The 27,680-nt window shown below is 39.9% G+C and overlaps 2 protein-coding genes across 6 annotated transcripts; both read left to right on the forward strand.

The window, feature by feature from the left end:
- Positions 1 to 10: 10 nt before the first annotated feature.
- Positions 11 to 22,379, forward strand: nmd3 (NMD3 ribosome export adaptor). Of its 2 annotated transcripts, XM_084951722.1 has the most exons (17): positions 11 to 103; positions 403 to 486; positions 1,787 to 1,870; positions 5,693 to 5,827; positions 5,991 to 6,087; positions 6,553 to 6,633; positions 7,136 to 7,264; positions 8,027 to 8,117; positions 11,320 to 11,398; positions 11,828 to 11,924; positions 12,409 to 12,526; positions 17,942 to 18,087; positions 18,435 to 18,547; positions 18,659 to 18,731; positions 18,900 to 19,006; positions 21,072 to 21,142; positions 21,350 to 22,379. In XM_084951722.1, exons 3-17 carry the CDS (start codon positions 1,827 to 1,829, stop codon positions 21,481 to 21,483), a joined length of 1,515 nt encoding a protein of 504 aa, XP_084807848.1. In that variant the 5' UTR covers positions 11 to 103; positions 403 to 486; positions 1,787 to 1,826; the 3' UTR covers positions 21,484 to 22,379. The 2 variants fall into 2 exon arrangements, with proteins under 2 accessions (XP_084807848.1, XP_084807847.1); XM_084951721.1 differs by lacking the exons at positions 11 to 103; positions 403 to 486 and adding an exon at positions 1,308 to 1,433.
- Positions 22,380 to 23,603: 1,224 nt separating this feature from the next.
- sptssb (serine palmitoyltransferase, small subunit B) lies at positions 23,604 to 27,254 on the forward strand. 4 transcript variants are annotated; one of them, XM_084951727.1, is made up of 3 exons: positions 23,604 to 24,306; positions 24,495 to 24,557; positions 25,118 to 27,254. In XM_084951727.1, the coding sequence occupies exons 2-3, from the start codon at positions 24,544 to 24,546 to the stop codon at positions 25,359 to 25,361; spliced, it is 258 nt and encodes an 85-aa protein (XP_084807853.1). In that variant the 5' UTR covers positions 23,604 to 24,306; positions 24,495 to 24,543; the 3' UTR covers positions 25,362 to 27,254. The 4 variants fall into 4 exon arrangements, with proteins under 4 accessions (XP_084807853.1, XP_084807852.1, XP_084807854.1 ...); XM_084951726.1 differs by lacking the exon at positions 24,495 to 24,557 and having other exon boundaries at positions 23,604 to 24,121; positions 25,118 to 25,384; positions 25,455 to 27,254; XM_084951728.1 differs by lacking the exon at positions 24,495 to 24,557 and having other exon boundaries at positions 23,605 to 24,306.
- The last annotated feature ends 426 nt before the right edge of the window (positions 27,255 to 27,680 follow it).

Raw genomic sequence — 27,680 nt, forward strand, 5'->3', positions numbered from 1 at the left:
TGCTGCTTTCCTAAACGGCCGTGCTGCTTTCACGTGCAGCTCGTAAAGTTCGCCTTCAAAATTGTAGGAAATAATTGAATATCAACACAAGTCTGAAAACAAGGTGATTGGGCGATGCAAAGAAATGTAATCTACAGCCGTTTAGATAAATAATTTAGATACATTTAGATAGATAAATGAATTAGTTAATTAATGTAATCACTTGAAAGAAAAGAACAGTTGTGTTGTGGCTACAACTTAATAAGTTGTCGCATTCACTGGCTTAAGATTCAGAAGAGAAACCAATAAGAAAACTGCAGACTATTTACAAAAATTAAATTATTGCAGCATTATGTTATTTCATCCAAATGTTATAAATTCTACTGCTCAATTATATATCAGCCATGCCTAAAATCTCACCAGGGGTTAAGCAAGACACCAAGAGAGAAACCGCACGGGAGATTTACGACAGAACTCGAAGGCGTCCAAGGACCAGGCATACCACAGGTGAGTCTGAAGACCTCCGTGAATCAATAATTTTAAATACATGCTAACACGCAGCATTTCATTATAAAATTAAATCAGATAAATAACCTTTCATTAGGCCCAGTGTGTTTGTGGCAAGGTAGAATTGTCATGTTATAGGAGAAAAGGGGAGTTCCTGTATTAATGCTTGTGTCAGAAGTCCTTCTCAGGCCTCCCCCACCACCACTAAAAACAAACAAACCAAACAAACAGAGAAAACTTGTAAAATTATTGTTTTTAGCACTATAGTATCAGTCGCACCAGGAGGGAAATGTGAGATCAACACGTCCTCAGTTTAGCCCCTCTATTTGTTAACGTACAATAAAATGGCAAACGAATGAATAAAAAAAGATGTTAGCAGGAGTTTTGGTGGAAAGTTTAAATGACTCTGTTTTTACCGTATTTACTAAAGAAAAACAAAGAGAAAGGGCACAAAAGTTAAAGTTTATCAACTGAGCTTTGATGTATTGTTATAAATATAAATAGCTTCGCTAAGCTATGCATGCCTGTTTACCTACTAAATGAGACTTTCTAATTTTAATTCAGTCAGTTAAATGTTAAACTCCTCTTCACAATAATACATTAAAATGATCTTTAACTAATTGCCTAAAACGCTTCTGGTAATAATCTTATACTTTTACTATACCTTTTAAGATATATGACTATATATACCACCATCAGCGTTTCAGATGATCTAATACAAGATTTAAATTGGAAAAACAAGTAATACTTTTTTATCTATTTGGTATTTAAGTGGCATTTTTATTTGATTTAAATTTTTATGAGGAAATGTATTCAGGCAAACAAAGGCAGTCCCGGGGTCCTTGAGTCCTGCTTGACGCCATCGAGCCTCTCTCGGTCCTCTGTGGGTAAAACGTGGGGCTACCTCGTTTACTGTGTGCTGTTGATTTCTCATCAAAATAAGATCAGTAAGTTTTGTCAACACTCGGTCGCTTTAGCTGTAGTTACTGAATACTTTCAGTCGACTCTATGTGTTTGTTTCTCCGCGAAAACTTTTGAGAATCACTCAGAAGAGTTAGCAGTTTAGCCTCCAGTGCTAACACACTGTATCAAGAGCATCAGCCAGGCTAGCAGTGCTAACTGTACTTAGGGCAGCTTTAGCGTTGTTTAGATATCTGTATCTCAGTTTCTAAATGAACGCTTGGAAACGAAATAAGCCTATCTGGGTTAACGTTTATTAACACTCTCTTTTTCCCAGTCGTCTGTGTTGTGCTTCAGCGTTGACAGGGCCACTTTACATCTGTCATGTTTGTGTCCTCAGAGATAACTGGACCACCTGAGACCCACTCAGCTTGGCAAGGATGGAGTACATGCAGGCTCCTGCCTCAAGCAGCCAGGGGAACATGTAAGTGCAGACCTTTAGCACTGTGTGAGTTTTAACAGCAAAGCTCGTTCTCCAGACTGTGGATAGCATCTCTGCCTCTAACTATAAAGCCTATATTTCCTTTAAGGGTGGTATTAAACTACCAATAGGAGGCAAGGACACAGGATATATTGGCTTGCTAACTATCAGCAGGCAGAATAGTCAACTACATAGCAGCAGCAGCAGCCTGAGTCATAAAATTTTCTGCTCGACCATGGTAACATTTCAATGTAAATATCTTTAAAAACTATTAAAGATAAAAGCTTGACATTTTCCTTGGCGTCCCATACCATAAAAGTGAACCAGAATCTGTGATTTGGGGATAAAGAAATATGCAATTCTTAAACAAAGTTATTTTCTCACTAATAATTTGAGTGCCATCTGGAAACTACAGGATTTTGTTCTATTCAGGTTAAACATCTAATGATATTATTTTTTATGTAGTACAACTTGTAATATTTACTCAATCAGCAGGAAATGGAATGAAAAAGAATTTTTTTCTTTCAAGTGTCCATTACTCAAGTGGATTTGCCCCCCCCCCCCCCCCCCCCCCAGCATATGCAAAGTGTATACATTCACGGTGGTTTGAAATGTTGGGCTTCCAGCATTTTTGAGCCCTCATAACATTGTAATGTTATAACACCATAATTACAGTCGATAGACACATGAAAAATTTAGGGCTGGACACATGTAAGCTCTGTTTTAAAACTGCAAGCCAATCAACCAAAAATATTTGTATATATTTGTATATTTGTTTTAGAAATCAACTTTGAGCAGCAGTATAGTCATGGCTTCAATAGCAAAACTGCACCAGTGGTTATGTTTGTAATGTAACGTAATGGGAAGAAGCACTGGTACTCTGGATGTTTGATCTGCTTTGTTATAATTCACTGGAAAAAATTTCAAAAAGTGCATTTTTGGTTAACTTTCAGGGGTAATATCGCTACATGGCATAGGCGGCTGGTCAAAGTTGTAGCATAAGAAATTTCTTTTTTTTAAATCAACATTTTTAAATCAGGCTTATCGGTTATACATAATTTCTTCCGTTAGTTATTGTACCAAAAAAAAAAAAAAAAAAACAGATTCTGATGGAGTCATGTGGGGGACAATGATTGTTTTTTTTTTTTGTTTGTTTGTTTTTTCATTAAATCATCCATAAAGCACAACTGCAGTAAAATAAAATATACCATCTTTTCAGTGGGTGTGTTGCTGATTTGGACCAAAAGTTCCTAATTAAGAGCCCTGTTGACAAACTTGGTTCAAATCCTTTTCCACCGATCCAGTGCTATTAGCCAATCTCGAACCAGTTCTACATGTTTTAACCAGTAGGTTTTAACCAAAGCTGACACCAGTAGGACATCACAGAATTTTTGGTATCAGCAATTATGTGAGGGGTTACCAAAAGAAATTCCCTAATGAACCACAGATTCTGATAACTATCATCTTGTTCTCATGTAAATTACTTCTGCTCTTAAAGCTTCAGAACACTTGGATCTCAAACCTGTCAAAAAGTGGGAAAGTTTTCAGAAGATAGCATTTCTCTGCCCCGGCACATCACTAGTGGAATACAGATCATAGAGCAGTCTTTGTTAAGACTTAAGATAAATAATTAATATTTTATTTATTAGTCAAATAATAGGCTTGATCTGAATACATGTCCCTAGGCTGTAAAGGGGCTGCAGCTGTCTTCAGTCCCAGGGCTCGCAAAATCGCTAGCCCGACGTCCCGGGGCTAGCGATTTTTCCAGTCGGGCTACCAAAATCTGTCTCTGCCCTGCCCGTCGGGCTATCATAGGAAAATATATTTCAATGCTTTTGCATTCTTTCGGAAATGTAGCTGGGTAATTATGTCATTGGCATCGGTGAGCCACTGTCAATATGTGACATATTGAAATCGTGTTTGAATTTGCGCTTGTTTTTTGCTTTCACTTTGCAATCGCGGGAACTGTGTATAGAGAGCGACAGCACTGATTGGTGAGTGATGATAATTTGCGCACCAATTCCTCTGACATCGTCTTATCAATCGTTAGCTTACTATGCAAACATGACAAGTGAAATCTCCCGCAGCAAGCTTAAACATGTGAGAGGTTGATCGCGCAGAGAATCGCTGAGCGTTATGTGAGTGCGTGTGTAAAAGCAGCAGGATATATATTTTAGTTCTGCTGAGCCAAATAAGACAGGTCAGGGTGAAGAAGTGACAGCCAAAGAAAAGCTTACCACAAAACGGAAAAGTTATGACAAATCAGACTATAAGGCAAAAAGAAAGTGCAGCTTTATGGTTTCATGGACAAAAGAATTTCTGTGGCTGCGATATGATGAGCTATATAACCAGGGCTGCACATAAGTGGTCCGCAGGTGCGCATTCGCTGTCAAAATAAAAAAACGCGCACAAGATAAGAAGTTGCACCGCGTGTTTGCGTACATAAGATTTTCTGGAGGAGGACAGACATTTGTTTAGAACTCTTAAAGATGTCGAAGAAGCAAGCTCCTTTAAGCAATTACTTTGGTTTTCCTCCACATCCAAAGAAATGTCAGAAGGAGTCCGAACCACAAAAGAAGCACGTATTCTCGGAAAAGTGTTTGCAGGAAGTGAGCTGGCTTCAAACAAATGATGAACGCACAGAGATGTGGTGCAGAATGTGCCGTGAAAATCCCACTCTAGCGGACAAAAACAGTGCCTTTTATATGGACGCAAACGCGCGTTGCAACTTCTTATCTGGTGCGCGTCTTTTATTTTGACAGCGAATGCTCACATGAGGACCACTTATGTGCACCCGTGTAAATAACATAATGTTCTGCCGGGTGTGTTGTTGCTTTTCCCTCGATTTCTGAGTCGACAAGCGCCTTTGTTACTGGGACCAGTCATTTTAAGAAAGGCCCCCATTAGAACCCATGAGAAATGCAAGAAATGCATTATTGCTCAGTCTGCAATATCTTTCCCAGAACAAACACCAATTGCAAATAACATACTAAAAATAAACCTGAAAATCAGTTTAGAATAGCGTACTATGTTGCAAAGAGTGAACTACCACTGGCAAAATTTAGCAGTCTTTGCAAACTTCAAAAAGCAAATGGCCTCGATCTTGGTTCCACTTGCCTCTTACCTGTGACTTCAGTGGAAATTTCAAATTCAGGATCTGACACAGACTGATTCATGTCCTACACAGTTCTTACAAGTTCATAGAAATTTCTGTTCAATTAGAACCAAGTATTTGAGTTGATGATTGTAATTTTTATACAATGTTGTAATTTGTGTTTAAACAATTTTTTGATTAATGTTTTGTTTCCGTTACAATATTATACTTTAATGTATAATATTGTAACGGAAACAAAACAGGAAACAAAACATCAATCAAAAAATTGCTCTTTTTTTATTCGGGCTACTTAAATTTATTTTGGGCTACCAAAAACTGAAGAGTCCCTGCCCGAAGGGCTACCAGGGATTTTGAAATTTTGCGAGCCCTGAGTCCAATATAACAACTAGCAGTAGCTTTTGATTTTAAATTGATTATGGCGCACTGTAAGTGTAGTTTTGCCAGAACCACTGAGATGAATTATGTCATCAAGTAAAGTGAACATCGTGACTGTTTATTTTCAGAAAATGCTCAGGTGATGAGAAAAATATGGGAAAAACACGACAACATAAGCTGCGACCTGCTTTGTAAAATCTCCCATTGTATTGTACATGCTGTCTTTAGTGAAGATGCTGAAACCTTTTATATACCATATATATCATCAACAAAAGGGTCTGAAACAACCCATCATTTATTCGTATTTCATTGACTTTGGCGTCTCTCCCCTCCAGCCTCTGCTGTACCTGTGGTGTCCCCATTCCTCCTAACCCAGCCAACATGTGTGTGGCCTGCCTGCGCACTCAGGTCGACATCTCAGAGGGAATCCCCAAGCAAGTCACAGTGCATTTCTGCAAGCAGTGTGAACGGTGCGTTTCATGCATTTAATAAGAAACACATAACAGTTGTATTTGTTTTGTACACTGCAATGCACCCATTATATCACTGTTTCTCTTTAGAAGGCATTTACAGGTGAAATGTAGCAGTCAGAAAGGTGTGTTTTTATTTAAATGTATTTCCTCTTTTACGCAGGTACTTGCAGCCTCCAGCGACCTGGGTACAGTGTGCTCTGGAGTCCAGGGAGCTGCTTGCTCTTTGCTTGAAAAAACTAAAGAGCTCTATGTCTAAAGTAAGCCTCTTTCTTACTCAGTGTCACTAAAGACGAATAGCATATTTCTCATAAGTGAAAGATTTCTAGAATAAATTAAATATAAGGGGGTGTCCAGTGCCAGTTTGTAATATGAGATTCACAAGCTGCTTGTTTCAGTCCTGCCTTTTTATTGAGCGCATTTTCTTTTTGTTGTGTTTTTGGGTTGTGTGTGGAGAGGGACCATCTTAGACATATGCAAGCTAAGAATTCATATCCTTAAGTATATATTACATTTTTAATGACAGTAAAATTTAATCAAAACCTTAATGCTGTTCTCTTAAAACCCATCTAGTTTAATGTTTTGTGCAGGTACTCTGTGATACATTATTACATTACAGCATCCTTCCATCTATCTCTTTTTTTATTATGATGTGCACCACGTTCACTATTGTACTTCTCAATACTCAGACAGTGCTCGCAGATCTAAAACATCTCTCTTCACAGGTGCGACTTATCGATGCTGGATTCCTGTGGACAGAGCCGCACTCCAAAAGGATTAAGATGAAACTGACCATCCAGAAAGAGGTTAGAAAACAAGGGGACATTTCTACGTGTGGGAAAATTCTATTTGTAATTAACAATATGAGATGGGCAAGGTGCTTTTTGTCCAGAAAGTTTAAAACAAAATCTTTTAATTTTTTTTATAATCTTAAGAATATTCATAAAAGTGGTGACAAGTTGTAGGACGTGCATCCACTACAAAGTGACCCTGAGGTTGTTTTATCAGAAGAACAAGCGATCTGTCTGTTCTTCAGAGTTAAGTGAGAGTAGCGAGCCTCGCCATTGGCTGTCATTGCATCTCCTTGACCTTTAGTGAGAACCTGAGCCTTGTGTTTTTTTTGTTTGTGCAGTTGGAGGGTCTTTATAATTCTGCCTGCAGTTCTCCCTGTTCACATAAAAATTCAAGCATAACAATTCAAATATGCTCTCCCTGAACAGCTTGTTTAATGAATTTCAGCCACAGGTTTTTGTCATCGTTTCCCATGGAGTTGAAGCATATGGTGTGACTTGTTGTTGTCTTCTCCAGGTGATGAATGGCGCCATCCTACAACAGGTGTTTGTGGTCGAGTTTGTCATCCAGTCCCAGATGTGTGACGACTGCCACCGTGTGGAGGCCAAAGACTTCTGGAAGGCCGTCGTTCAAGTTCGTCAGAAGGTAGATACCTGTGGTCTTACACTCTAATAAGTACAAACTATTTTCCCATTCTGGCTGTTTTCAAGCTTTTTAAAAGCACTTTTAAATAAACCATGAACCATTTTATCAGTTATTGAAGTGGATGGTGAATGGTTATATTTCAGCACATTTGTAAAATTGGTTGTCATAGTAAAGGGTTAAAAAGTAAAGCTTGTGGTCAAAGCTGAAAAATGTGTGCAAAGCCTCTTTTTCCACTAACACTGACTCGACTTTAGACGTCAAATTTCATTCAGAAGAGTAATGTTCACTTTTTACAGTTTTTTGGGTCATTGACTGTTTCTCTTTCTATATATAGCGCTGTTAGTGTTTCATATAAACATACAAACATACTTCTGAGTCTTTGTTGGGAAATACAACTCAAGACACTCTGTACTGACGTACTGAACTTTACTGCTGCAGAGACCGTAGACTAGCAGTTCAGTGATTAATAAATAGTTATGTTACTATGAAGCTAAGCTATGTTATTATATAACTCAGCCACTTCATAATAAAAGCCAGTCACTGAAAAAGGTTTTGCTCTGTAGCTGCATGACAGAAAAGGCTCAGCAGATCGTAGATGCATGAAATAAACAGCTTGCTCAGACGTGGGAAAAAAAACAGATATATTGAATGCCATTAAGTTGAGTATTCGCAGGCAAATGCAAAGCTACTTATTGAGGTTTGTGCCTTTAAAGGGATGAGTATGAGTTTCTCTGTGATGAAGATTTCTCTTTTGTCCATCAGACTGTACACAAAAAGACTTTCTACTATTTGGAGCAGCTGATCCTGAAGCATAAACTCCACCAGAATACCCTCAACATTAAAGAAATACATGGTAGGTCAATGATCTATGATTATGTGCACAATGCTGTGTACACCAATAGAATTCTATAATAATGTTCCAGGTTCCTAAGAATGAGAGAGAAGCTGATAAACACAAACGATAAAAGAATTGACTGTCTATTATAGAGCTCTTTCAAAATACAGGGAGTGCAGAATTATTAGGCAAATTAGTATTTTGTCCACTTCATCCTCTTCATGCATGTTGTCTTACTCCAAGCTGTATAGGCTCGAAAGCCTACTACCAATTAAGCATATTAGGTGATGTGCATCTCTGTAATGAGAAGGGGTGTGGTCTAATGACATCAACACCCTATATCAGGTGTGCATAATTATTAGGCAACTTCCTTTCCTTTGGCAAAATGGGTCAAAAGAAGGACTTGACAGGCTCAGAAAAGTCAAAAATAGTGAGATATCTTGCAGAGGGATGCAGCAGTCTCAAAATTGCAAAGCTTCTGAAGCGTGATCATCGAACAATCAAGCGTTTCATTCAAAATAGTCAACAGGGTCGCAAGAAGCGTGTGGAAAAACCAAGGCGCAAAATAACTGCCCATGAACTGAGAAAAGTCAAGCGTGCAGCTGCCAAGATGCCACTTGCCACCAGTTTGGCCATATTTCAGAGCTGCAACATCACTGGAGTGCCCAAAAGCACAACGTGTGCAATACTCAGAGACATGGCCAAGGTAAGAAAGGCTGAAAGACGACCACCACTGAACAAGACACACAAGCTGAAACGTCAAGACTGGGCCAAGAAATATCTCAAGACTGGTTTTTCCAAGGTTTTATGGACTGATGACATGAGAGTGAGTCTTGATGGGCCAGATGGATGGGCCCGTGGCTGGATTGGTAAAGGGCAGAGAGCTCCAGTCCGACTCAGACGCCAGCAAGGTGGAGGTGGAGTACTGGTTTGGGCTGGTATCATCAAAGATGAGCTTGTGGGGCCTTTTCGGGTTGAGGATGGAGTCAAGCTCAACTCCCAGTCCTACTGCCAGTTTCTGGAAGACACCTTCTTCAAGCAGTGGTACAGGAAGAAGTCTGCATCCTTCAAGAAAAACATGATTTTCATGCAGGACAATGCTCCATCACACGCGTCCAAGTACTCCACAGCGTGGCTGGCAAGAAAGGGTATAAAAGAAGAAAAACTAATGACATGGCCTCCTTGTTCACCTGATCTGAACCCCATTGACAACCTGTGGTCCATCATCAAATGTGAGATTTACAAGGAGGGAAAACAGTACACCTCTCTGAACAGTGTCTGGCAGGCTGTGGTTGCTGCTGCACGCAATGTTGATGGTGAACAGATCAAAACACTGACAGAATCCATGGATGGCAGGCTTTTGAGTGTCCTTGCAAAGAAAGGTGGCTATATTGGTCGCTGATTTGTTTTTGTTTTGTTTTTGAATGTCAGAAATGTATATTTGTGAATGTGGAGATGTTATATTGGTTTCACTGGTAAAAATAAATAATTGAAATGGGTATATATTTGTTTTTTGTTAAGTTGCCTAATAATTCTGCACAGTAATAGTCACCTGCACACACAGATGTCCCCCTAAAATAGCTAAAACTAAAAACAAACTAAAAACTACTTCCAAAAACATTCAGCTTTGATATTAATGAGTTTTTTGGGTTCATTGAGAACATGGTTGTTGTTCAATAATAAAATTATTCCTCAAAAATACAACTTGCCTAATAATTCTGCACTCCCTGTATTTATTTATCTTTTCATCATCTCTGTCTGCTCCTCTTCTTCATGTGCCATCTCCACTGCTGTTCTCTCCTCCCTCATCTCCACCTCATCCTCTTCCTCATCCTCTTCCTCCTCAGCTGAAGCCGCATCTCCAGAAGTCAGAGCTCTTACCTGAGAGAATGTGCATTAAAAATGCTGCTTTATTCCCAGTTTATATTAAATGCAGATTAAATGTGCAGACCTCCCATTTCTAACAATAAGCTGGCTGTAACGGCAGCAGCTGGTTAAAAGATAATGTTATGGAAGCTAACCTTAGGTTCGAGTGTCCTAAAAATCTCACTTTCCCTATGATAAACAGTTGATTTATATTCTTGCATCTTATGAAAGTTTATAAGCCTATTGCCCGACTCTGACGGCATTAGATCTACTTCAGAAACAGCGGCTAACACCAACAAAAACGGCTGCTGTTACTGACAGAAATGTTCGGGATAGCTGCAGCATACTTCAGCGTCACTGTCATCAGTCAGAAATGAGCTTCGCTGGCTCGATCGACTCGTATCAGACTCCTTCGACAACGTTCTACAGCATCCTCAAGACTAAATAGACACGGATGCTTCACATCAGGCATGTTGACAGCTGACATAAACAGTGGACTGAGAGTCTAGATTTACTACTGATGAATGAGGGGAAAAAACTGAAAATATTACAAATATTTAATTGACACTTGTTTCTTTTTAATGTGCACATATTGTTTAAATATATTAAAGTGTTGTGTGTGCAATAATGTGTTTATACACAGGCAGTAGTGGAAACCTGCCAGCCTGCCGCGGCTGTTATGGGGTGCCGAGGGTTAAAGGGGAAATGCCTCGTCTCTGCTGTGGGGACTTTTACCCAAATTACACTGCAAAGTGGGAAACTTGCCCTAGTTGTCACCAGCGGAACTAATGTGGGTTAGAGCGAAGGAGAACATAATGATATGTCGAGTGTTAATTACCTCTTCCCGTACCAGACAGCCAGTCATGCATGCATATCACTGGCACCAATAACTCCATGCAGCTGTCCTCGCGTGGGCCTCTCAGGGGCACACGTTGTACATCTAATCAGTGCGCTCTAATCAGAGCGGGCGTTCCTTACCAGCTGCCTGCAGAGCAAGCTTGTTTCTTACCCTACTTATGGATGCTAAGTGCTACTTCATACGTACTTATATGCGCAGAGGCTCACATGCTGTGCATTGAGTGACATCGCAGCAGCAGTCCTCTGTATTCTTGGATGGGACTGTTAAGCAGAATTTTGGCCCGATGGGGTTGTTTAAATCATCTCCATGTCTCGGCGGGCCTTGAAAGCTTTAAGAAGGTTACATGTGGCTGCCATATTTTTCTTTCCTCTTCATCTGCTCTGTGGTATGTGCCGTTTTCATGCATATGTTCTTTGGCGTGGGGATGACCTGCGAAGCACGCCTGTGATAAATATATCTGTGAAGTGTATTTGATGGTATTGCTTTTTCTCGCAGAGGGCATTGATTTCTACTACGGTTCCAAGCAGCACGCTCAGAAGATGGTGGACTTCTTGCAGTGCACCGTGCCCTGCAGGTAAACATTGCTTCAGTCCATGCCTTTGAAAACACACAGCACGACCTTCACAGCGTTCAGTGATGACGTCTGTCAGGATCAGTTTGTATGTAGAAGTGGAGGTGATTAGCTAGCAGTTGTTAGCAAAATGTAGCCTGTCGGTAATACATCTGAATCGGAAGAGAATGTAACCCATTAAAAAGAAAGGAAATATATTAAAGTTTTTAATTAATTTGAAACCGCGTGCAAGTGTTGTGTCTGCATGGCAGAAACCGTTTATATAATCATGATCTACACAGGATGTTTCCTTTCCATGTGTGCACAACATCTCAGTGCTTCTAGGCCCTTTTGTTGTACCATTTGTCCGACTGACACTTAACAAGCTTTCACGTGTTGGTGAATGTTTTAATATTACTAATAAAAATTAACACTTTCTTTTTAACTTTAAAGGTCAAAGGCATCTCAGCGCCTCATCTCTCACGACATCCACTCAAACACATACAACTACAAGAGCACCTTCTCCATGGAGATCGTACCGGTCTGCAAGGTATCCAGCAAACAGTTGCATTTATATTTGATACTCATTTTAGTTGAATCTAGGTTTTATCCCATGATTCATTGTTAGCAGTGAGACCCACCCGACTGTCCTCGTCACTCCTACGACCTACACATTAGACATATTTTTGTCAGTTTATAAAAATGGTTGAATTTGAGTTTAACGGTGACAGGTTAGATTAAACTGGAAAGCAATGACATTAAAATTAAGGTTGGGATTAACTGATCCCTGTCAGGTGTCATTTTCAGTTGAATGCTTTAATATCATGACATATACTGGGTTTGTTAACACCTCATATTTCAGTACTAGGGGCTCCATGGAGGGACACTTGTTTTCTTAAATGAAAACGTCAAGTCCTTTTATTTTATTTTATTTATTTTTTTTGAGCAAACAAGCTGTTCAGCACAAGTTCAAAGCCTTTTTACTTCACGTGACCTCAGTTTGACCCCCGGTTTTCTGGTTGTCTGGTTGCCAGGACAACGTCGTGTGCCTTTCACCTCGGCTGGCGCAGAGCCTGGGGAACATGGGTCAAGTCTGCGTGTGCATCCGTGTCACCAGCACCATCCATCTGATCGACCCCCGCACCCTGCAGAGTGAGTACGGAGGAGTTTTGACACGTTTAGCTGACACCACGGCTCACGCTGTCTGCAGCTCCCCTGGTTAATTGCATAAGCATTTCTCACGTATTTGTGTTGGCTTGCAGTCAGCAGAGATGTAGTTTAAGTTGGGGATAAGTGCAGTAAATAATTGTCGTCCTTTAAAAAGAAAAAAAAAAGTGTAATAAAACCTAACAGCAAATAGCTTTTGAGCTCGAACCTGCTGGCCGGGCCGGCCTTTCTTGTGTGGAGTTTAGCTGTTGTAGCTGTGCCTGTGTGGCTGCTTTTTGTGTGCTCTGGCCTCCTGTGACAGTCCTAAAACACACATAACACACGTGACTCTATCCACCCTGCTCATCTCCTTGAATTGGACAAACGGTGTCCAATTGAAATGAATATTTTTAAAACAGTTTCTTGTCTTAAAAAATACTTGTATTTAATTTTTGTTATTATTATTATTTTTTGTTTGTTTGAAGTGCCCATCCCTATTTTGAATTCCTATGAATGATCTCATAGTAAACACAATTAGCTTCACTCTTTGTCCCGTAAAGACAACATTTGGCGGCCTCCCCTGGGCCTTAATGACAAGTTTGACACATCAGTATACAATACATAGAGATATGGTAGTTTCAGGGTTTTTTCCATGGGTAACTTCTACTAATTTCTGATGCACATGTAGTCATTTTGTTCTAGAAGCATCTCTGAAATATGACAGAAACCACTCAGTTAGAAAAGAGCTTTAGTAGCCTTTTAGTGTTAAGCTGCAGATATTCAACAGAAAATTGTCCAGTAATTTATTTGTAACTAGAAAAATTTGCATTTTCTGCGAAAATGCAGTGTGGATGCTTTAAAGCTGAAGCTGTCTGCAAAAACTAGCTGAAAAAGCTGAAAAGTTGCAGAAATTGTAAAAACTTTGCAGAAGCAAAGGAACTTTGCTAAAATGGAATAACTTAGCAGAACTGCAATATCTTAGAGGAAACATAATACTTGGCAGAAATACAATAGCATAGCAGAACTTAGCAGAAATATTGTAACTTACCAGAAACATGATAACTTCTCAAAAATACAAGAATTTAGGAGAAACAGTATAAGATAACAGAAAGAATATATTTAGCCAAAAATACTTAAGCATTACAGAAACACTATGATTTAGAAAAATAGTACAACAGAGCAGAAATACTGTGATTTACCAGAGACACTGTGATGAACTATGAATATTGTAATTTTAAATTAATACTATGTTTTAGCACAAATACTATAATTTGACAGAAATACTATCATTTGGCAGAAATACTATGTTTCAGCACAAATACTCTGGTTTAGCACAAATATTATAACATAGCAGAAATACAATTATATAGCAGAAATGCTATATTTAGAAAGAAAAATATAATATAGTAGAAATACTATGATTTAGCAGAAATACTACAATATAGCATAATAACAATGATTTAGAACAAATACTATGATTGAGCAGAATAGTAATAACTTAAGTGAAAATACTGGAAAAGTAAGATGACAAGCTGAAAAAAAAACGGAACATGGTTAAGTTCCCTCAAAACTAATTGTTGTTCACCTGTGAAAAAAAAATAAAGAAATAAAAATAAATTTAAAAAACAAGAAGGAACAGCCAACAGATACACACAAAATCAAATATGTATACACAAATGCACAGAGAGAGAGACACACGGAGGGTCTATGCCAGTCAACCAGTCTGAATATATTATACTTTTTTCCAACAATGACATGCTGCCCTAAAAAGGGTCGGTCTCTCTCTCTCTCTCTCTCTCTCTCTCTCTCTCTCTCTCTCTCTCTCTCTCTCTCTCTCTCTCTCTCTCTCTCTCTCTCTCTCATGCACGCACACACACACACACACACACACACACACACACACACACACAAGATCCAATTCAGTCAACCAGTCTAAATATATTGAATTTAAATCTTACAATGAGATCAGCCCATAAAAAGGCGCTCTCTCTCTCTCTCTCTCTCTCTCTCTCGCTCTCTCTCTCTCTCTCTCTCTCTCTGTCTGTCACACACACACACACACACACACACACACACACACACACACACACACACACACAGGGAGAGAGAAGTAAGTTTCTAGCTCAGTCAAGCAGCCTGGGAGCTGCTGAATTTGAATCCACCAATCAGAGAGCCTGTGCACTTTTTCCCGCCAAAACAGGTGCACGCAGCACAGAGAGACACAGGATTTTTGCAGTCTATTTCTCATAATGACGACTCCCCTCAAACAAATGACCATAATTTCCTAACCGTAGGGGCTAGAACGGTCATTCTTACACCGTTTTGTTCAGAAGAGATGGGGGAATCTTAAAGTGTTGACAATTTATCATTAAAATATGAATTATTAAAGATATTTGACTTCTAATGCACCATAACTGAGTAGAGCAAAGCAAAAACTGCCTTGACCTGCCCTCAAACAACGCTTTCTAACTCTAAATCTATTTGGAGTATCAATATCATTCTTTCACCGTAAGAGACAGCAGGCTTTGGTGAACAATCATGGAAATTTTCAGGTCTCTGTGGAAATCCATTAAAAAGATATGACGAGAGAAAAAAGTGGTTCATTTCCAGAGTTTGAAATCTGAAGAAATCTGAGCGAAGGACGAATTTCCTACCCTCAAACAAGTCTAACTCATTTCAGAACGGTAATAGGTGAGAAAATAATTCTTGAATTGTGAGCGTCAGGAGTGTCTGAAGATATACTGGGACAAGCCTTATGTCTTAACTTTGCTTCGTTAAGGAGATATGACGATTCGAATATGCCTCTCATTACAGAAATCAAGCGGTGATTTTGAACAAGCTCTCCATTGACTTTCTATGGAGAGTTTTGCGACTTTGTGTTGGTCTGAGGAGATTTGCCAAAATTCTATAAATCCCACAACAATGATAGTGACATTTTCGGAAAGCCAGCAAAAATACCTACGTTTTGATGTATAATTTGTGGAAGTTGAGTGAAAATTGAGCAAGTAGCAAGAAGTTGTTCGGACATGAAGAGAAGACTGCAAAACCTTCAGTGGCACACTGGAAGCCAAGTGCATAGCAACCATAACAACGCATGTATTTTGTGAAAAATCACAATTTTGCAACTGAAAACTTTAAGAGGCATAAAAGTAAAACGGTAAAAGATTTGAAAAAGCTGATTTATACCTGAATAGCCCAATAATTTGAGAACATTTTAAAGTTTGAATGGTTGTTCTACGTGAAAATATGAGGAAGTAGTTAAGTTTCAAAAACAAGCAAATTTTAGCAGAATTGCAGAAGTTTCCCATTCATTTCAATGGGACAAATTAAGCTTAATATTTTAAAAAGTATAATAGTGAAAAATACCAAAAGACATAGCACACATTAGCAGAAATAGCAGAATAGTTTAAAATTTGAACGGTGAAAATCGGCTGAAAATTGTGGAAGTAGTTAAGTGCCAAAAAGTGTACGGAAGTCCCAAGAGGAACTCAATAGTGTGGATGCTTAAAGCATCCACACAATTAACAGTAGCAGTTTTGTGTTATGAGACGTTTAGCAGCACATTTTACGTTTACATTTTATAAACCGTTTGACAGCTGATGGCTCAAAAATAATGGACATTTTAATTAACAGAGGAATTCATTCACTAGATTTAAATATGTCTTCTAATTTTTTTAAGTCTGTTACCAATGGTTATTAGCATTGTTGAAAAAAAGCTGCTGATTTTAGCACTTAATACATTTGCTCAGAAACTGAAATTGTGTAATTACATAAGAAGCCGATCATCACAGTCGACTAGCTGAATGTTTAAATATTCATCTGAGTAGTTTCTCATAATATGACTTTTATAAACCAGTTGTTGCCTCTGTGCACTTGGTTTAGCCTCTTTCAGTATCTGCACTTTTAGAAACATTACCACAGGTTGGTTATTTTTCACTCTTGTATTGTTCATAACACCAAAAGTATTTCCTGCATTACTGAGAGTCGCTGCTTGGTCGACACTCTTCTAAACCACACTAGACTGACCCCAGTTTGGTGACCACATGTTCCACGCAGTCATTTTACTCGGCTGCTTCTCTCTTCTCCAGTCACAGCACGAAATTAGACGTGCTCCCAGAGAGCAAAACATATTTCAGATTGCATTATTTATTCTATCAAAGCCAAGTTATCTGATTTAGGGGGACTTATTACCAATACAAGCACGGAGACAATTAGTGATGGGTTGCTTCCTCTGCGTGTGGCGTAATCGCTCATTTTGTGAGAGGCTGGATGGTCCTCCACATCTTGAAGCAGCACACACGTTTTTAATTACTCTTCAAAGAGCAGGCTATATTTGGAGCAGAAAGTTTTTTAGCTGGTTGAAAAGCACAAACAGCCTCAAGGCTGTCGAGCAGATTCAGCGGCACAAGGCAATTAACTCATGTATCAGAAGTATCTGTTTCTGTTTTTCTGCTTGTACAGTTTGGTTGCAGTATAGACAGGAAGACAATCTTCCTGTATAGTTTGTTTAGAGTACGAACAGAAAGAAAAAGCACTTATGGATAAATCAGACTTGGAATATTTTTAATACTCTGCTTAGAAAAATGAAAGGAAGATTTAGAAAACACACGCTGGATATCTATACTGATATAGGCTGGGTAATTTGTTAGGATTGAAAGGCTCAACTTGCCACATCTTTTCACGGAAAAGAAATTAATCTACAGACAGTGGGCTGAATTCAAATACAGCCCAAAAAGTGAAGAGGACGTGGCGGGCTAGTCCATTTTACTGAAATTTCATTACAGCAAATCCAAATGGTGCTCAGTTGTTTGTATGGCCTCCTTGTGCTTGATGATGGATGGTGTCCTTGGGGATCTCCTCCCACATCTGGACCAGGGCATCACTGAGCTCCTGGACAGTCTCAGGTGCAACCTGTCAGAAGGACTGAAACATATGTCCCAGAGGTGTTCAGTTCGATTTATGTCAGGCGAGCATGGGGGGGGGGGGGGGGGGCAGTGATATCAGTTCCTTGCATGAGCTGGTTTCAAACTGTCATCACATGTGGCCGACCATTGTCGAGCACCAGGAGGTGCCCAGGAACCCTGCAGCAGGGTTTGACAGGTTCAAGGATTTCTTCCCAGTTTGGCAGTCAGGTTGCTGCTGCCTCACCTGTAGAGGTCTGTGCACCACTCGATGGATGTGTCGTGCCTGGGACCTGCCTGTGTAACCTCTGTAGGGTCCAAATTTTGCCTTATATTGGGTCAAAATCCCAGAACTTTAACTGACTTGATGCTATACTCAGATTTAAAAGTGTTATTTTCCTATTTTTTGAGTAGTGTATGTATTTTTTCCAGAAAAATTATTTAAATATCCGGAAAGTTAAGTGTGTGGGTTTTTTTTTTTTTAATTAATTACTCTAAATAATCAAAAGTATCTTTCTAGTTGCCGAGGTGGACGGGAACACATACTGGCGTAACCCCTTCAACGGTCTCTTCAACCCAAGCCAGCTGGAGGAGTTCATAGTCATGGACACTGACATCATCAGAGACCAGAAGCTGGGTGCTGGAGCTGGCATGAGGTCCAACAAAGTAAGGGCGCGTGTGTGTTGGTGCAGAACAGATTGCATTATGGGGGAACATTGCTCTTCCCTTAGAAGTAAAATCAATAGCAAACCATTACATTATCCCTGAACCTGTATGTTGGATTCGAGCCAAATCGACACAAACAGTCAGGAGTGTTTCTTTTGAGGCGAGTGCGGTGTGTAGTTTCCCGTCGCTCTTTTGAGTCTTTCTGTGTGTGTGTGTGTGTGTGTGTGTTGCATTATTATTGATGCACCTGAATGAGCAAACTTGGACGAAAGAACAGGAGTAATGTTGTTTGATTGCTTTAAACATTTTGGATTTTCCCTTCCCTCTTTGTGTTTGTGTGTATACAGCACACCCTGGCTGAGGTGTGGGTTCAGAAAACATCAGAGATGAATACCAGTCAGCAGTATTACTGCCGTACATTCCTGGGCCACCTTCTCAATATTGGAGACCTGGTGCTGGGGTACGTACGCAGAACAGTCAGATAACAATGAATAAATAAGAGTAACAATAAATAATGAAATAATGGTCAGTGTGTTTACACGTAATGGTTAATTTTCTTCTTATCTTGTAGGTTTGACTTTGCCAATTCCAACATCAATGATGAGTACCTTAATAAGATGAACCCTCACCATGTTCCTGATGTGGTAAGTGTCACCTGTACTCAGCGGACACGATTTGTTGACTTGATTAACACTGACCCCTAGTGGCAAACTAAAACCCTGCATGGAGTTCTGAACGTTCATCCCTTCGTTAAATCACATAGGAACAAAAATGCCGTGTGTTGTTGAATTTGAGCGTTTGTACATTCAAAGGTGCTGATCAAGAAGAGCTATGACCGCAGCAGGAGGGTGAAGCGCAGGAACTGGAAACTGCAGGAGATGGCCAGAGACCGTGAAGGCATGGACACGGATGATGAGAGGTAAGACTGCTCAGCTCATTGAGATGAATGATGTATGGCTTACAAGCATTGACCTCTAAGCTGTCTTGGGAATGTTTTGGGTTTTTTTGTTTTTAAGCTAAGATTAAAGACTTAAAAGTTAAAAAAGCACTTTTGTTTGGGACTATGTTCAGATGTTTATACAGTGGTTGTTTGTTTTTTTGGGGGTTTTTTGGTGGTTTTTTTGTATTCCTGTCGTCCTCCCTTCACTCCCAGCCGATCGTGGCTCCCCTCCCTGACCCTGGTTCTGCCAGAGATTTTCCTTCCCACTGTCGCTTAGTGCTCCCACATAGGGGTCATCTAATTGTTGGAGTTTTCCTTCCATTATTGTAGGGTCAACCTGAAGTTGTATAGTTTTCACTCAAAAAAAAATCATACAAATCAGGTTTATTGGTGTGAATGATTTGTTTCAACCAGTATAGCGCTGTAGCTCACTGATGTGTGTTTTTGGACGACAGTGGAGGCGTAACAGATGAATGAGCTGCTTTAGACTCAGATACACAGAAAATACTTCTTAAAATGATTCATTATTAGTTTTAAGCTTTTCATAGAATTTCTAAACATATTGACTGACACAGTTGCTAAGTGGATTGCAACAAACTGCAGACCTATTAATATCGTTGAGGACACGCTTTACATAGCTGTGGTTCCTCGTGCCTCCCCAAGAGTGACAGAGAGAGAGTGGATAAATATTTACAGTTTTTTTGTTAACATGAATGTTCAATAAACATGTTTAATGTGTATATTTTCCCTTTTTTCTCGAGTCCGTTTGCTCACGCAAAATGAAATGCGAATGAAAATTACACAATAACCCTGTGACGAATCAGATTAAACATTTTAATTGTTTGACAAGCACTAATATATAATATATATTATGTATTTGTGTATACTTACCTATTAGTATATAGTTTTGTTTTTGTTTTTTAAGTTGTATTTCACAGGAGAGAACCTGTGCTAAAAGATTGAAGAAAACTCTTCAAATTCTCTTTGAATTTAAGCATTTAACATTCTTTGTGTTTATTCTGCATTTACTTCATTATATTGCATAAATGTCTGTTACAAGCTTAAATGTAAAGTTGAAAAATGTAATTGCAACCAGGCTATTCATCAAGTAATTGTAATTAATCGCGATTAATTACAGAAAATTGTGAGATTAATTAATTTTTCTTTTGACAGGACTAAATATTATGCATTAATATTCAGGTGAATAAAAAATGTCTAATCAAAAAGTGGGGGTCGGGGGTGCTCCTCATGAAGTATTCTTAAAAAATTAGCATAAATCTGAAATGCCTTGGAAATATCCCTTAAATAAGACACAACTCTCCCAGAGGTAAAAGGCTATACTAAAACTTTTATGTTTTATGATGTCAAGCCACGCTGGCGTCAGCCTGTTATGGTCTCATTGTGACATCGAAGGGTGTTGTGTAGAAAACATAAAAAGTGTCTCTTACAGCTCGCTCCCTTTGATATGATGTATTACTCAATATGGTTTCTTGACATTTCCCCCCCCTCCCCCAAGGTCAACTTTACTTTGGAGCTAGCAATGAAGGTCAAATGCTTAGCCAACCTAGGTACTCGTGTCCTGGAAGGCCCAGTATATTATTGTGAAGTTTTAGATGATCCATAAAAATTGTGCCTAATATAACGTTGTAAGCTGTTTTTTCAACTTTAACATTTTCTATGACCTCGACCCAATTTTTCACCAAAATGAAGTCGGCTTGAGCTATCAACGCACAAAATGTGAAAATTACATGTTAAAAACTGGTCGATAGACTGCTAACAATCAGAACTGATTACATACTCCCTCCCTTTGAGGTGAGATTAAATAACCAAAGGGTCTTATTATCATTTTAAGATTAAAGCCGTTACTTCCAGCACGCACGTCTCTGGTGTAGACCACATAGGAAAAACACTTGGATACCTGAAACGAGGACTCAAGGGAGTTAATAGTTGTTTAGTAAGAGCGCAGAGTATCATGTGGTTTGTGTTTCGTTATCTGTAAAGTAACCAGACTGGTTTTGCTCTCAACTTACTTTTCTGTCTTCAGGCAATATCAGGACTTCCTGGAGGACCTGGAGGAAGATGAGGCACTGAGGAAGAACGTCAATATCTTCAGAGGTGAGCAGCTGATGACCGCAGCACAGACTTACTCCCGCAGCAGCATCACGAGAGAGATTTCAGAGCCTTTGTTTAGGTTTCTATTGTCAGGTTACGGCTCATTTACCGTCAACGGCTGCTTGAGGTTCTGATGGAAGTTGTGTCACACGTTCATTACAGATGATGCATGAGACACTTAATGAGCAGATGCTGATTTTTCAATTTCAGATGCGTCAAAGATCCCGGTGGAGAGCGACACTGATGATGACGGAGCACCACGCGTTTCCCTGGCGGAGATGCTGGAGGAGCTGAGTCTAACGGACGCCACAGGAGGAGAGGGTGCCGACATGATGACGGACTAACCAGTCGGCGTTCTGACATTGTGACGCCGACAGCCAATTTATCAAATAAAGGCCCGTTTACATTACAACGGTGCAATTGCACACCGGATTTAGAACTGTCTGCAAATTGGGGACCGTTTCAAACACGGACAGATGATATGTTGGAGCAAACAAATCCAGTGGTGTACTGGTTTATGATGGTTAAAACGTACCAACTGTGAGTCATAATGGTACTCAGTCATATGAAACATATGATCATTTATCTCCACGCTCTCTCAGTGGATTTTTATCCAAACTGGGTCTTCAGATTCACATTTCCTGTCTTTATATGATCCTCTTTGGCATATCAGAATAATATGAAAATGAAGCAGTTACAGCTTCTTTATCGAAATAAATCCTTACCCACACATTTTCTGCTGGTTTAGAGGCTCTTGTTGTGAAGTGCTTTGCTTTATTCATCCACCAGAGGGAGCTTTGTGCTAGGAAGATATGGGAAGTAACTCATTTAAATGAGGCTGGCAGCAAGCTGAGCAAAGTCAGTTAATGGTGTAATTTGGCTACTGTGGGCAAAATGCAAATGCTGTCCAGCTGCAACACCTTCAGCCAGCGAGCGTACAGTCTTTGTGAGGCGAGCTGATTTAAAAACGAAAGTGTAAAAATGGGCATTCTTCCCCTCTCTGTTTGAAGCCTGTCGCACCAGCATGTGCTTTAAATGCAATACATTTAAATTAGCACTTATTTGTGCCTTCACAGTTCATTCAAATCATGCTCTCAAGTCTATGCTTAACCCATTGTGCCACTAATGGCACATTTATGACTAGCTCCTAGCTCCAGCTTACTCAAAAGGTGCAAAAATGTAAAGATCCAAACAAATTTTGGATTTCGCTGCACATTAAAGCCGACTCTTTTACCAGAAATGCTCCTCAGAACAATTTTTCTCACATGAACACTCAAATTTAAGGCTTTTGGACCAGTGAAATTCAAGACTTTAACATTTTTGGATTATGTTGCTTGATATTCTGATAATATGCAGGATAATATAGCAATGTATTATAATAAATGTCAGGCTTGTGGGATTTCAAATGTAAATATATAAACACGGTGACAAAATCCTAAATCAGTTGTTTAGACGCAATAAATGAAGTAGAACAATAAAAACTTGGAATGTATTTAACAGGGGGGTTAATTAACTCTATTAAATCTGATTTCTTTTTTTGTATGTGAATGCATTAAAGCAAACCATACTGGAACTGTGGTTAAACATGCCACCATGTTTGCTGGAACAGTTCAGCCCGCCACTAGCCAGCTTTATGTAATATAAAACACCAGAGGAATGTGTGTATCACAGGGTGTGTTAGTTTCACATTTTGACTCAGGGAGGGGAGGGGGCAGCCCTTGTTTTTCACAAACCTGAGCAGGTTGTTAACGGTAATCAGATCTACTTGGGAAAACGAATGAAGCGAATCCCCCCCTGCTCTTTCTCTCTCTTTTGTGTGTTGGCCTGATTCACCTGTAGTTTCCCTGTTTACAGACTACAAAGTCCCTAAAGGCTTAACTGTGGATGTCCGATTTGAATGATGATTTCCCCAGTGCTTGTCGCAGGCAGCAGCAGCAGTCGGTGGTTTCACTGCTCTTACAGCTCCTTTACAAACATGTGTCCGGTGTGAAGAAGCGCCTTCATGAGCTGTGCCTGACATTTCAGACCAGTATCTATCGTCCTAACGCTAACTGCGGGCTTGACGGTGCATCTATGCGTCACCGGTGCGCTACCCGTGTTTACACATCAATAATGCAGTATAAGAAGTGAGCTGGTCAGCAAAGCTCACAGTTAGGAGATAAGATTTCTCAGCTGTATGTGTGCTTACAGAAAGACACCCTGCCCTGTGTGTGTATGAGAGAGAGTTTCTTCCACAGGCGTGTCTGAGCTCCCTTGGTTGTCCCACAGCTGTATGCAGGCTATGAATCCATAGACTGAAATGATCAAGTCCAGAAGGAGATGTGAGGACTCCTGATTTGTTTTCAAAACACTTTGGAGAATGTTTAAGGCTGCATTCCCAGACATCCCAGAAACACTCAGTGTGAGTTGCAAAATATAATTAAAGAGGCATTAGGTGTTGTAGCCTGTTATTACTTCATCTAGTCTTATCACGGAGAAGGGGATGGAGAGGAGGAGGAGGCTGCTTTGGAAATGCTTTGTGAGCTGCATTCAGCTGAACGTGCTTCTTGCCGTTCTGTGTATGATCTCATGTCGCTTTAATAATTTGGTTTCCTCTAATGAAATGCAAACTACAGCATGCCGGGGTTGCGGTACACCAGTGTGGTCTCTGCTTGTTTTTCCGTTTTCCATCCTCCTCCTGCTGCTCCTGCTGCTGCTGCTGGTGGTGCTTGATTGCTCGCTGCTGTCTACGTCAGAGGTGGCGCAGTGTCGGGCTGCAGCAGCATGGTGGGACAGAGGCGATGCGACACCGACTGAACAAAGTTTAAAGATGCCGCACAAAGCAGCAGCACACCACACATGGCTGGGATAGAGGTCCGGCCCAGTCAACGCCTCTCCCCCGTGCCTCTTATGCAAGGACTGTTTTCTTTTTCTCTGCGTAAACAAACACCGGCCTATGCATCGCATCTCTCGGACACTCCACCTGCGTGATCTGCGAGCCAGGTGAGTCGCGAGTCTAAGCACGGGTAGTGGGTGTGGTGTCATGTGTGTACCACATATAGGCTGGTGGTGAACTGGTGAAGCAGCTTTTTGGTTTACACAAAGCAGCGGAGCAGCAGCAGCGGCAGGGGGACTCCACTGGTCTCATAATCGCAGTATAACGAAGGAATCTCACGTCGGCTGCCGAGGTGAGTGACGGCACAGGCTGAAGTAATGGCTCAAGAGCTAATAAGCGCACACGCCTTCTAATATATAGTCCATACACATGTATTAAATCTAAATTCAGTAATCATTGCTGTGGGTTGATAACTAACTCTAGTTTCACTTGTTTATGTCATTTGGGCACAATTTATAACTTTTGCGCAAATTCTTGCAGGTTTCTGGGTCAAACTTGGCATTTTAAGCAAGGCACCATCCTAACACTAATGAAAAAAGAAAGGTAACTATCACAGGAAACTACCTCGTGGAGGCTTCAGGACAACAGTCCTGCAGTTATTAGACCCCTTTTTGTAACAAGGAAAGTTAATTTGATTGCACACGGTTGATGATAGCGGGTCTGTACTGGGAAGCAAACGTTGTTTTTCATATTCTAATAAATTGCACGACATTTAGAAGAGTGCACCTGCACCTGTAACGCACCCGCTGGCCCCGCCCCCCACCTGTCTAGAAGGATCTATCACTGCCTGCCACCGCTTCAGCGTATATCATTTATCATATTTGATAAGACGTATTCTGATAACATCACGGTCTTGGTTTTAAATCTAAAAAGTTATTTTTGTCCATAAATTCAGCTCGTTGGTCTGTGATGCGGCTTCTACTTTATGCTTCTTATTATTTCATAATTGTCAAAGATAGATGCAGTAGATGAATGTAAAGTATAAAAAATGTGTAGCTGTGTAACAGTAAAAATTGCACCACCAATGTTATTTCCAGCTTATGAGTACTTACGACATTTTCTGTTGAGCCTTGTATTTTTTTCTACTACTACTACTTCTGCAGAATGAACTTCAAGAACTTGAGGGAGTACCTGGCTTGGTTGTACTACCAATACCTGCTCATCACCGGCATCTATGTCCTGGAGCCGTGGGAAAAATCCATCTTCAACTCCATCCTCTTCTCTGCCATCGCCATGGTCGTCTACACCTCATACGTCTTTGTACCCATCCACGTGCGCCTGGCGCTGGAGTTTTTCTTAGGCATCTTTGGCGGCCAGCCTGAGAGCACCATGGCACTCATGACCTAAAAGAAACAAAACAAAACATGAAGGTAAAGAGACAGAAAATGTGTGGATGAGCATGAATCTGTCATCATATTTTCTTATAACTCACCTCCTTAGATCCTAGAGCACCTTGAGCCCTCCTTTTACAACAAGCTCGCCCTAAACCACGGCAATCAGCCACCTCTGCGAATCACGACTGAAAACATGAAGATCTTAATGGAACGATGTGGAAATCAGAGCCTTACTATCTTCTTTACATCCCAAACCCTCCAGCCTTACCCCATGGTATTAGACAGGCAGCAGAACGGTGCTTTCACACATGTCCTGTGAGATGTCTTATGATATGTTGTTTGTCCTTATTGATTTTTTGTTTGTTTTTGTTTTTTTGTTGTGTTTATCACCATATGTCCTGTGTGAGTGCATACCACATATGTGTTTTGCATGATAGGGTCATATATGGGCAGTCGATTTGCATGCTCATCTCACTATGAAATACTACTAGACTTGTTTCTCTTTTATTGCCTTTTAAGCTCCAGACTCACTATTTACAACAAAGCGGACCGATCATTTTATAGTGTCTGAATCCAGTCTGTAAAATTTATGTCTGGCATTCTCAATTTACAGCTCACTACAGAGCAAGCTGTCACGTTTCAAGTGTTACACAGTGAGAGGCGACTACGTGAGTTCGAGATGATTTTAGACACAGCCCAAATTTCCTTCAGAGCCGTGGAAGGCATTATATGTCAGGCTCTGTGGGACTTAATGCAACAGGTAAACTAAACTTGCAATGCAACATCAGTGACGTTTCCTTTTTAAGTGTGTGTATGTTTGTTTATCTGATGCATCTGTGATGCCATGTTATCTCGCGCACTCACTCTGGGTGGTTAATCTGTAGTTTTGCATCAGAACCGCTATCACTGGGTTTTGTTTTTTTGTTTTTGTTTTGGTGTTTGTTTGTTTTTAGTTGCCTTTATGAGCTGTAATACTGACTGGCAGGGCACATTACACATTTCACGTAGATGTCATTTAGCTGATCTTAACAGAGCAGACTGATAAAAAGCCCAACCTATGCAATGAGTCTTAAAACGTTCGTGTTAAGACTCTGTTAAACAGATTTTCCCAGTCAGTGTGAGTAATATTAAACCAAAATAACAGAAGAGATATGTGCCGAGCCCTGCTTTATCTCTAGTTTATTAACTGTTGGCATTTCTGGTAGGTGTGCTCAGCTCTGAGCTTGAGCAAATATTGATACAGCACACCTTTGTGTTGTAGGCTTGGCTTTGGTAATTACGTAACTCTACTTCACAAACCCCTGAAATCAAAGAAGAACTGTTTGATGTTTCATGCAGAATGCAAAGATACTGTAGGCAAATTAACCCAAATGAAAAACAATGACATGGCTGACCAAAGTCTTCCTTATCTATAGTTGATCTATAGATAGTGAGTTTTAGTGTGTCTGGTAGCTGCGATGAGCATTGTGCGTTGGCTCATTTTTAGCTATTTGTGCTTTGGGTGAGGGGCTCACTGGTTATAGTTCAAGCATAAGTAACAATGAGTTAATTTTATTTATATGGATTTATATATTTATATACACTGGTAAATGCTTGGCTGGTTACAATGTCAATTACCAAATTTTTGTGATTATTTATATCTGTGTTCTCTTGTGGCCATACTTTTGTTATTTGCTCTGTTTCTCTACCTTAAAGTGCTTTTTATATTGTTGTATCATTTCATTTCACTTTGGATAAACATTTGCTGAAGTCTCAGACGTTTCCAGCTCAGACAATGACGCGTTCTCTGAAAAATCTTTTTTTTTTTTCCCCACTGTGCACAAAATGAATGTTTTATTTATACATGATGGTGACACATCGCTCCAGTAATCAGAAAATAAAAATGCATCTGAAGATTCTTGGACAACTCTTCTCATTCTGTGTGGTTATTTATACATACTTATAGTTTTAAATGCAATTTAAATATTGTGGTCAGAAGTTTATGTATATTCATCAGCATGATTGTCACTGTAATTTTGGGCTCATAATGAATTCTTCGGACAGTTATCTTTCCGGAATAAAATGATTGTATAGCACACATACACATACACATACAAGCTCAAATATACATATACTCACATATAAATCTTTTACTAAGTGGCGCTGAAGCTTCTATAATGTCTTTCAACTTGACAAAGCCGAGGCTTAATAACTTCTCCTTAGTGAAGGTAGGAAATTTTTAGGATGTTCAGAAATGCTCTAGGAACCACTTAGGCTCAAACCAGCGTTCACTAAAACCTGCTGGAAAACCAGCATCTCTGTCCACAGTGAACTGAGTTTTACACCGCTGTGG

Source organism: Perissodus microlepis, chromosome 14 (genome assembly GCF_051167445.1).
Source record: "Perissodus microlepis isolate ML-2025 ecotype Zambia chromosome 14, ASM5116744v1, whole genome shotgun sequence".
Taxonomy (NCBI): Eukaryota; Metazoa; Chordata; class Actinopteri; order Cichliformes; family Cichlidae; genus Perissodus; species Perissodus microlepis.

What these genes read in the sequence shown, in the direction of transcription:
- sptssb (XM_084951726.1), top strand. Translation starts at nt 24,075, where the DNA reads ATGCATCGCATCTCTCGGACACTCCACCTGCGTGATCTGCGAGCCAG. An exon ending in CTGCGTGATCTGCGAGCCAG is followed by an intron (nt 24,122 to 25,117) that starts GTGAGTCGCGAG and finishes CTACTTCTGCAG; the next exon opens with AATGAACTTCAAGAACTTGA.
- nmd3 (XM_084951722.1), top strand. Translation starts at nt 1,827, where the DNA reads ATGGAGTACATGCAGGCTCCTGCCTCAAGCAGCCAGGGGAACAT. An exon ending in CGACCCCCGCACCCTGCAGA is followed by an intron (nt 12,527 to 17,941) that starts GTGAGTACGGAG and finishes GTATCTTTCTAG; the next exon opens with TTGCCGAGGTGGACGGGAAC. An exon ending in ATGGACACGGATGATGAGAG is followed by an intron (nt 19,007 to 21,071) that starts GTAAGACTGCTC and finishes TTCTGTCTTCAG; the next exon opens with GCAATATCAGGACTTCCTGG.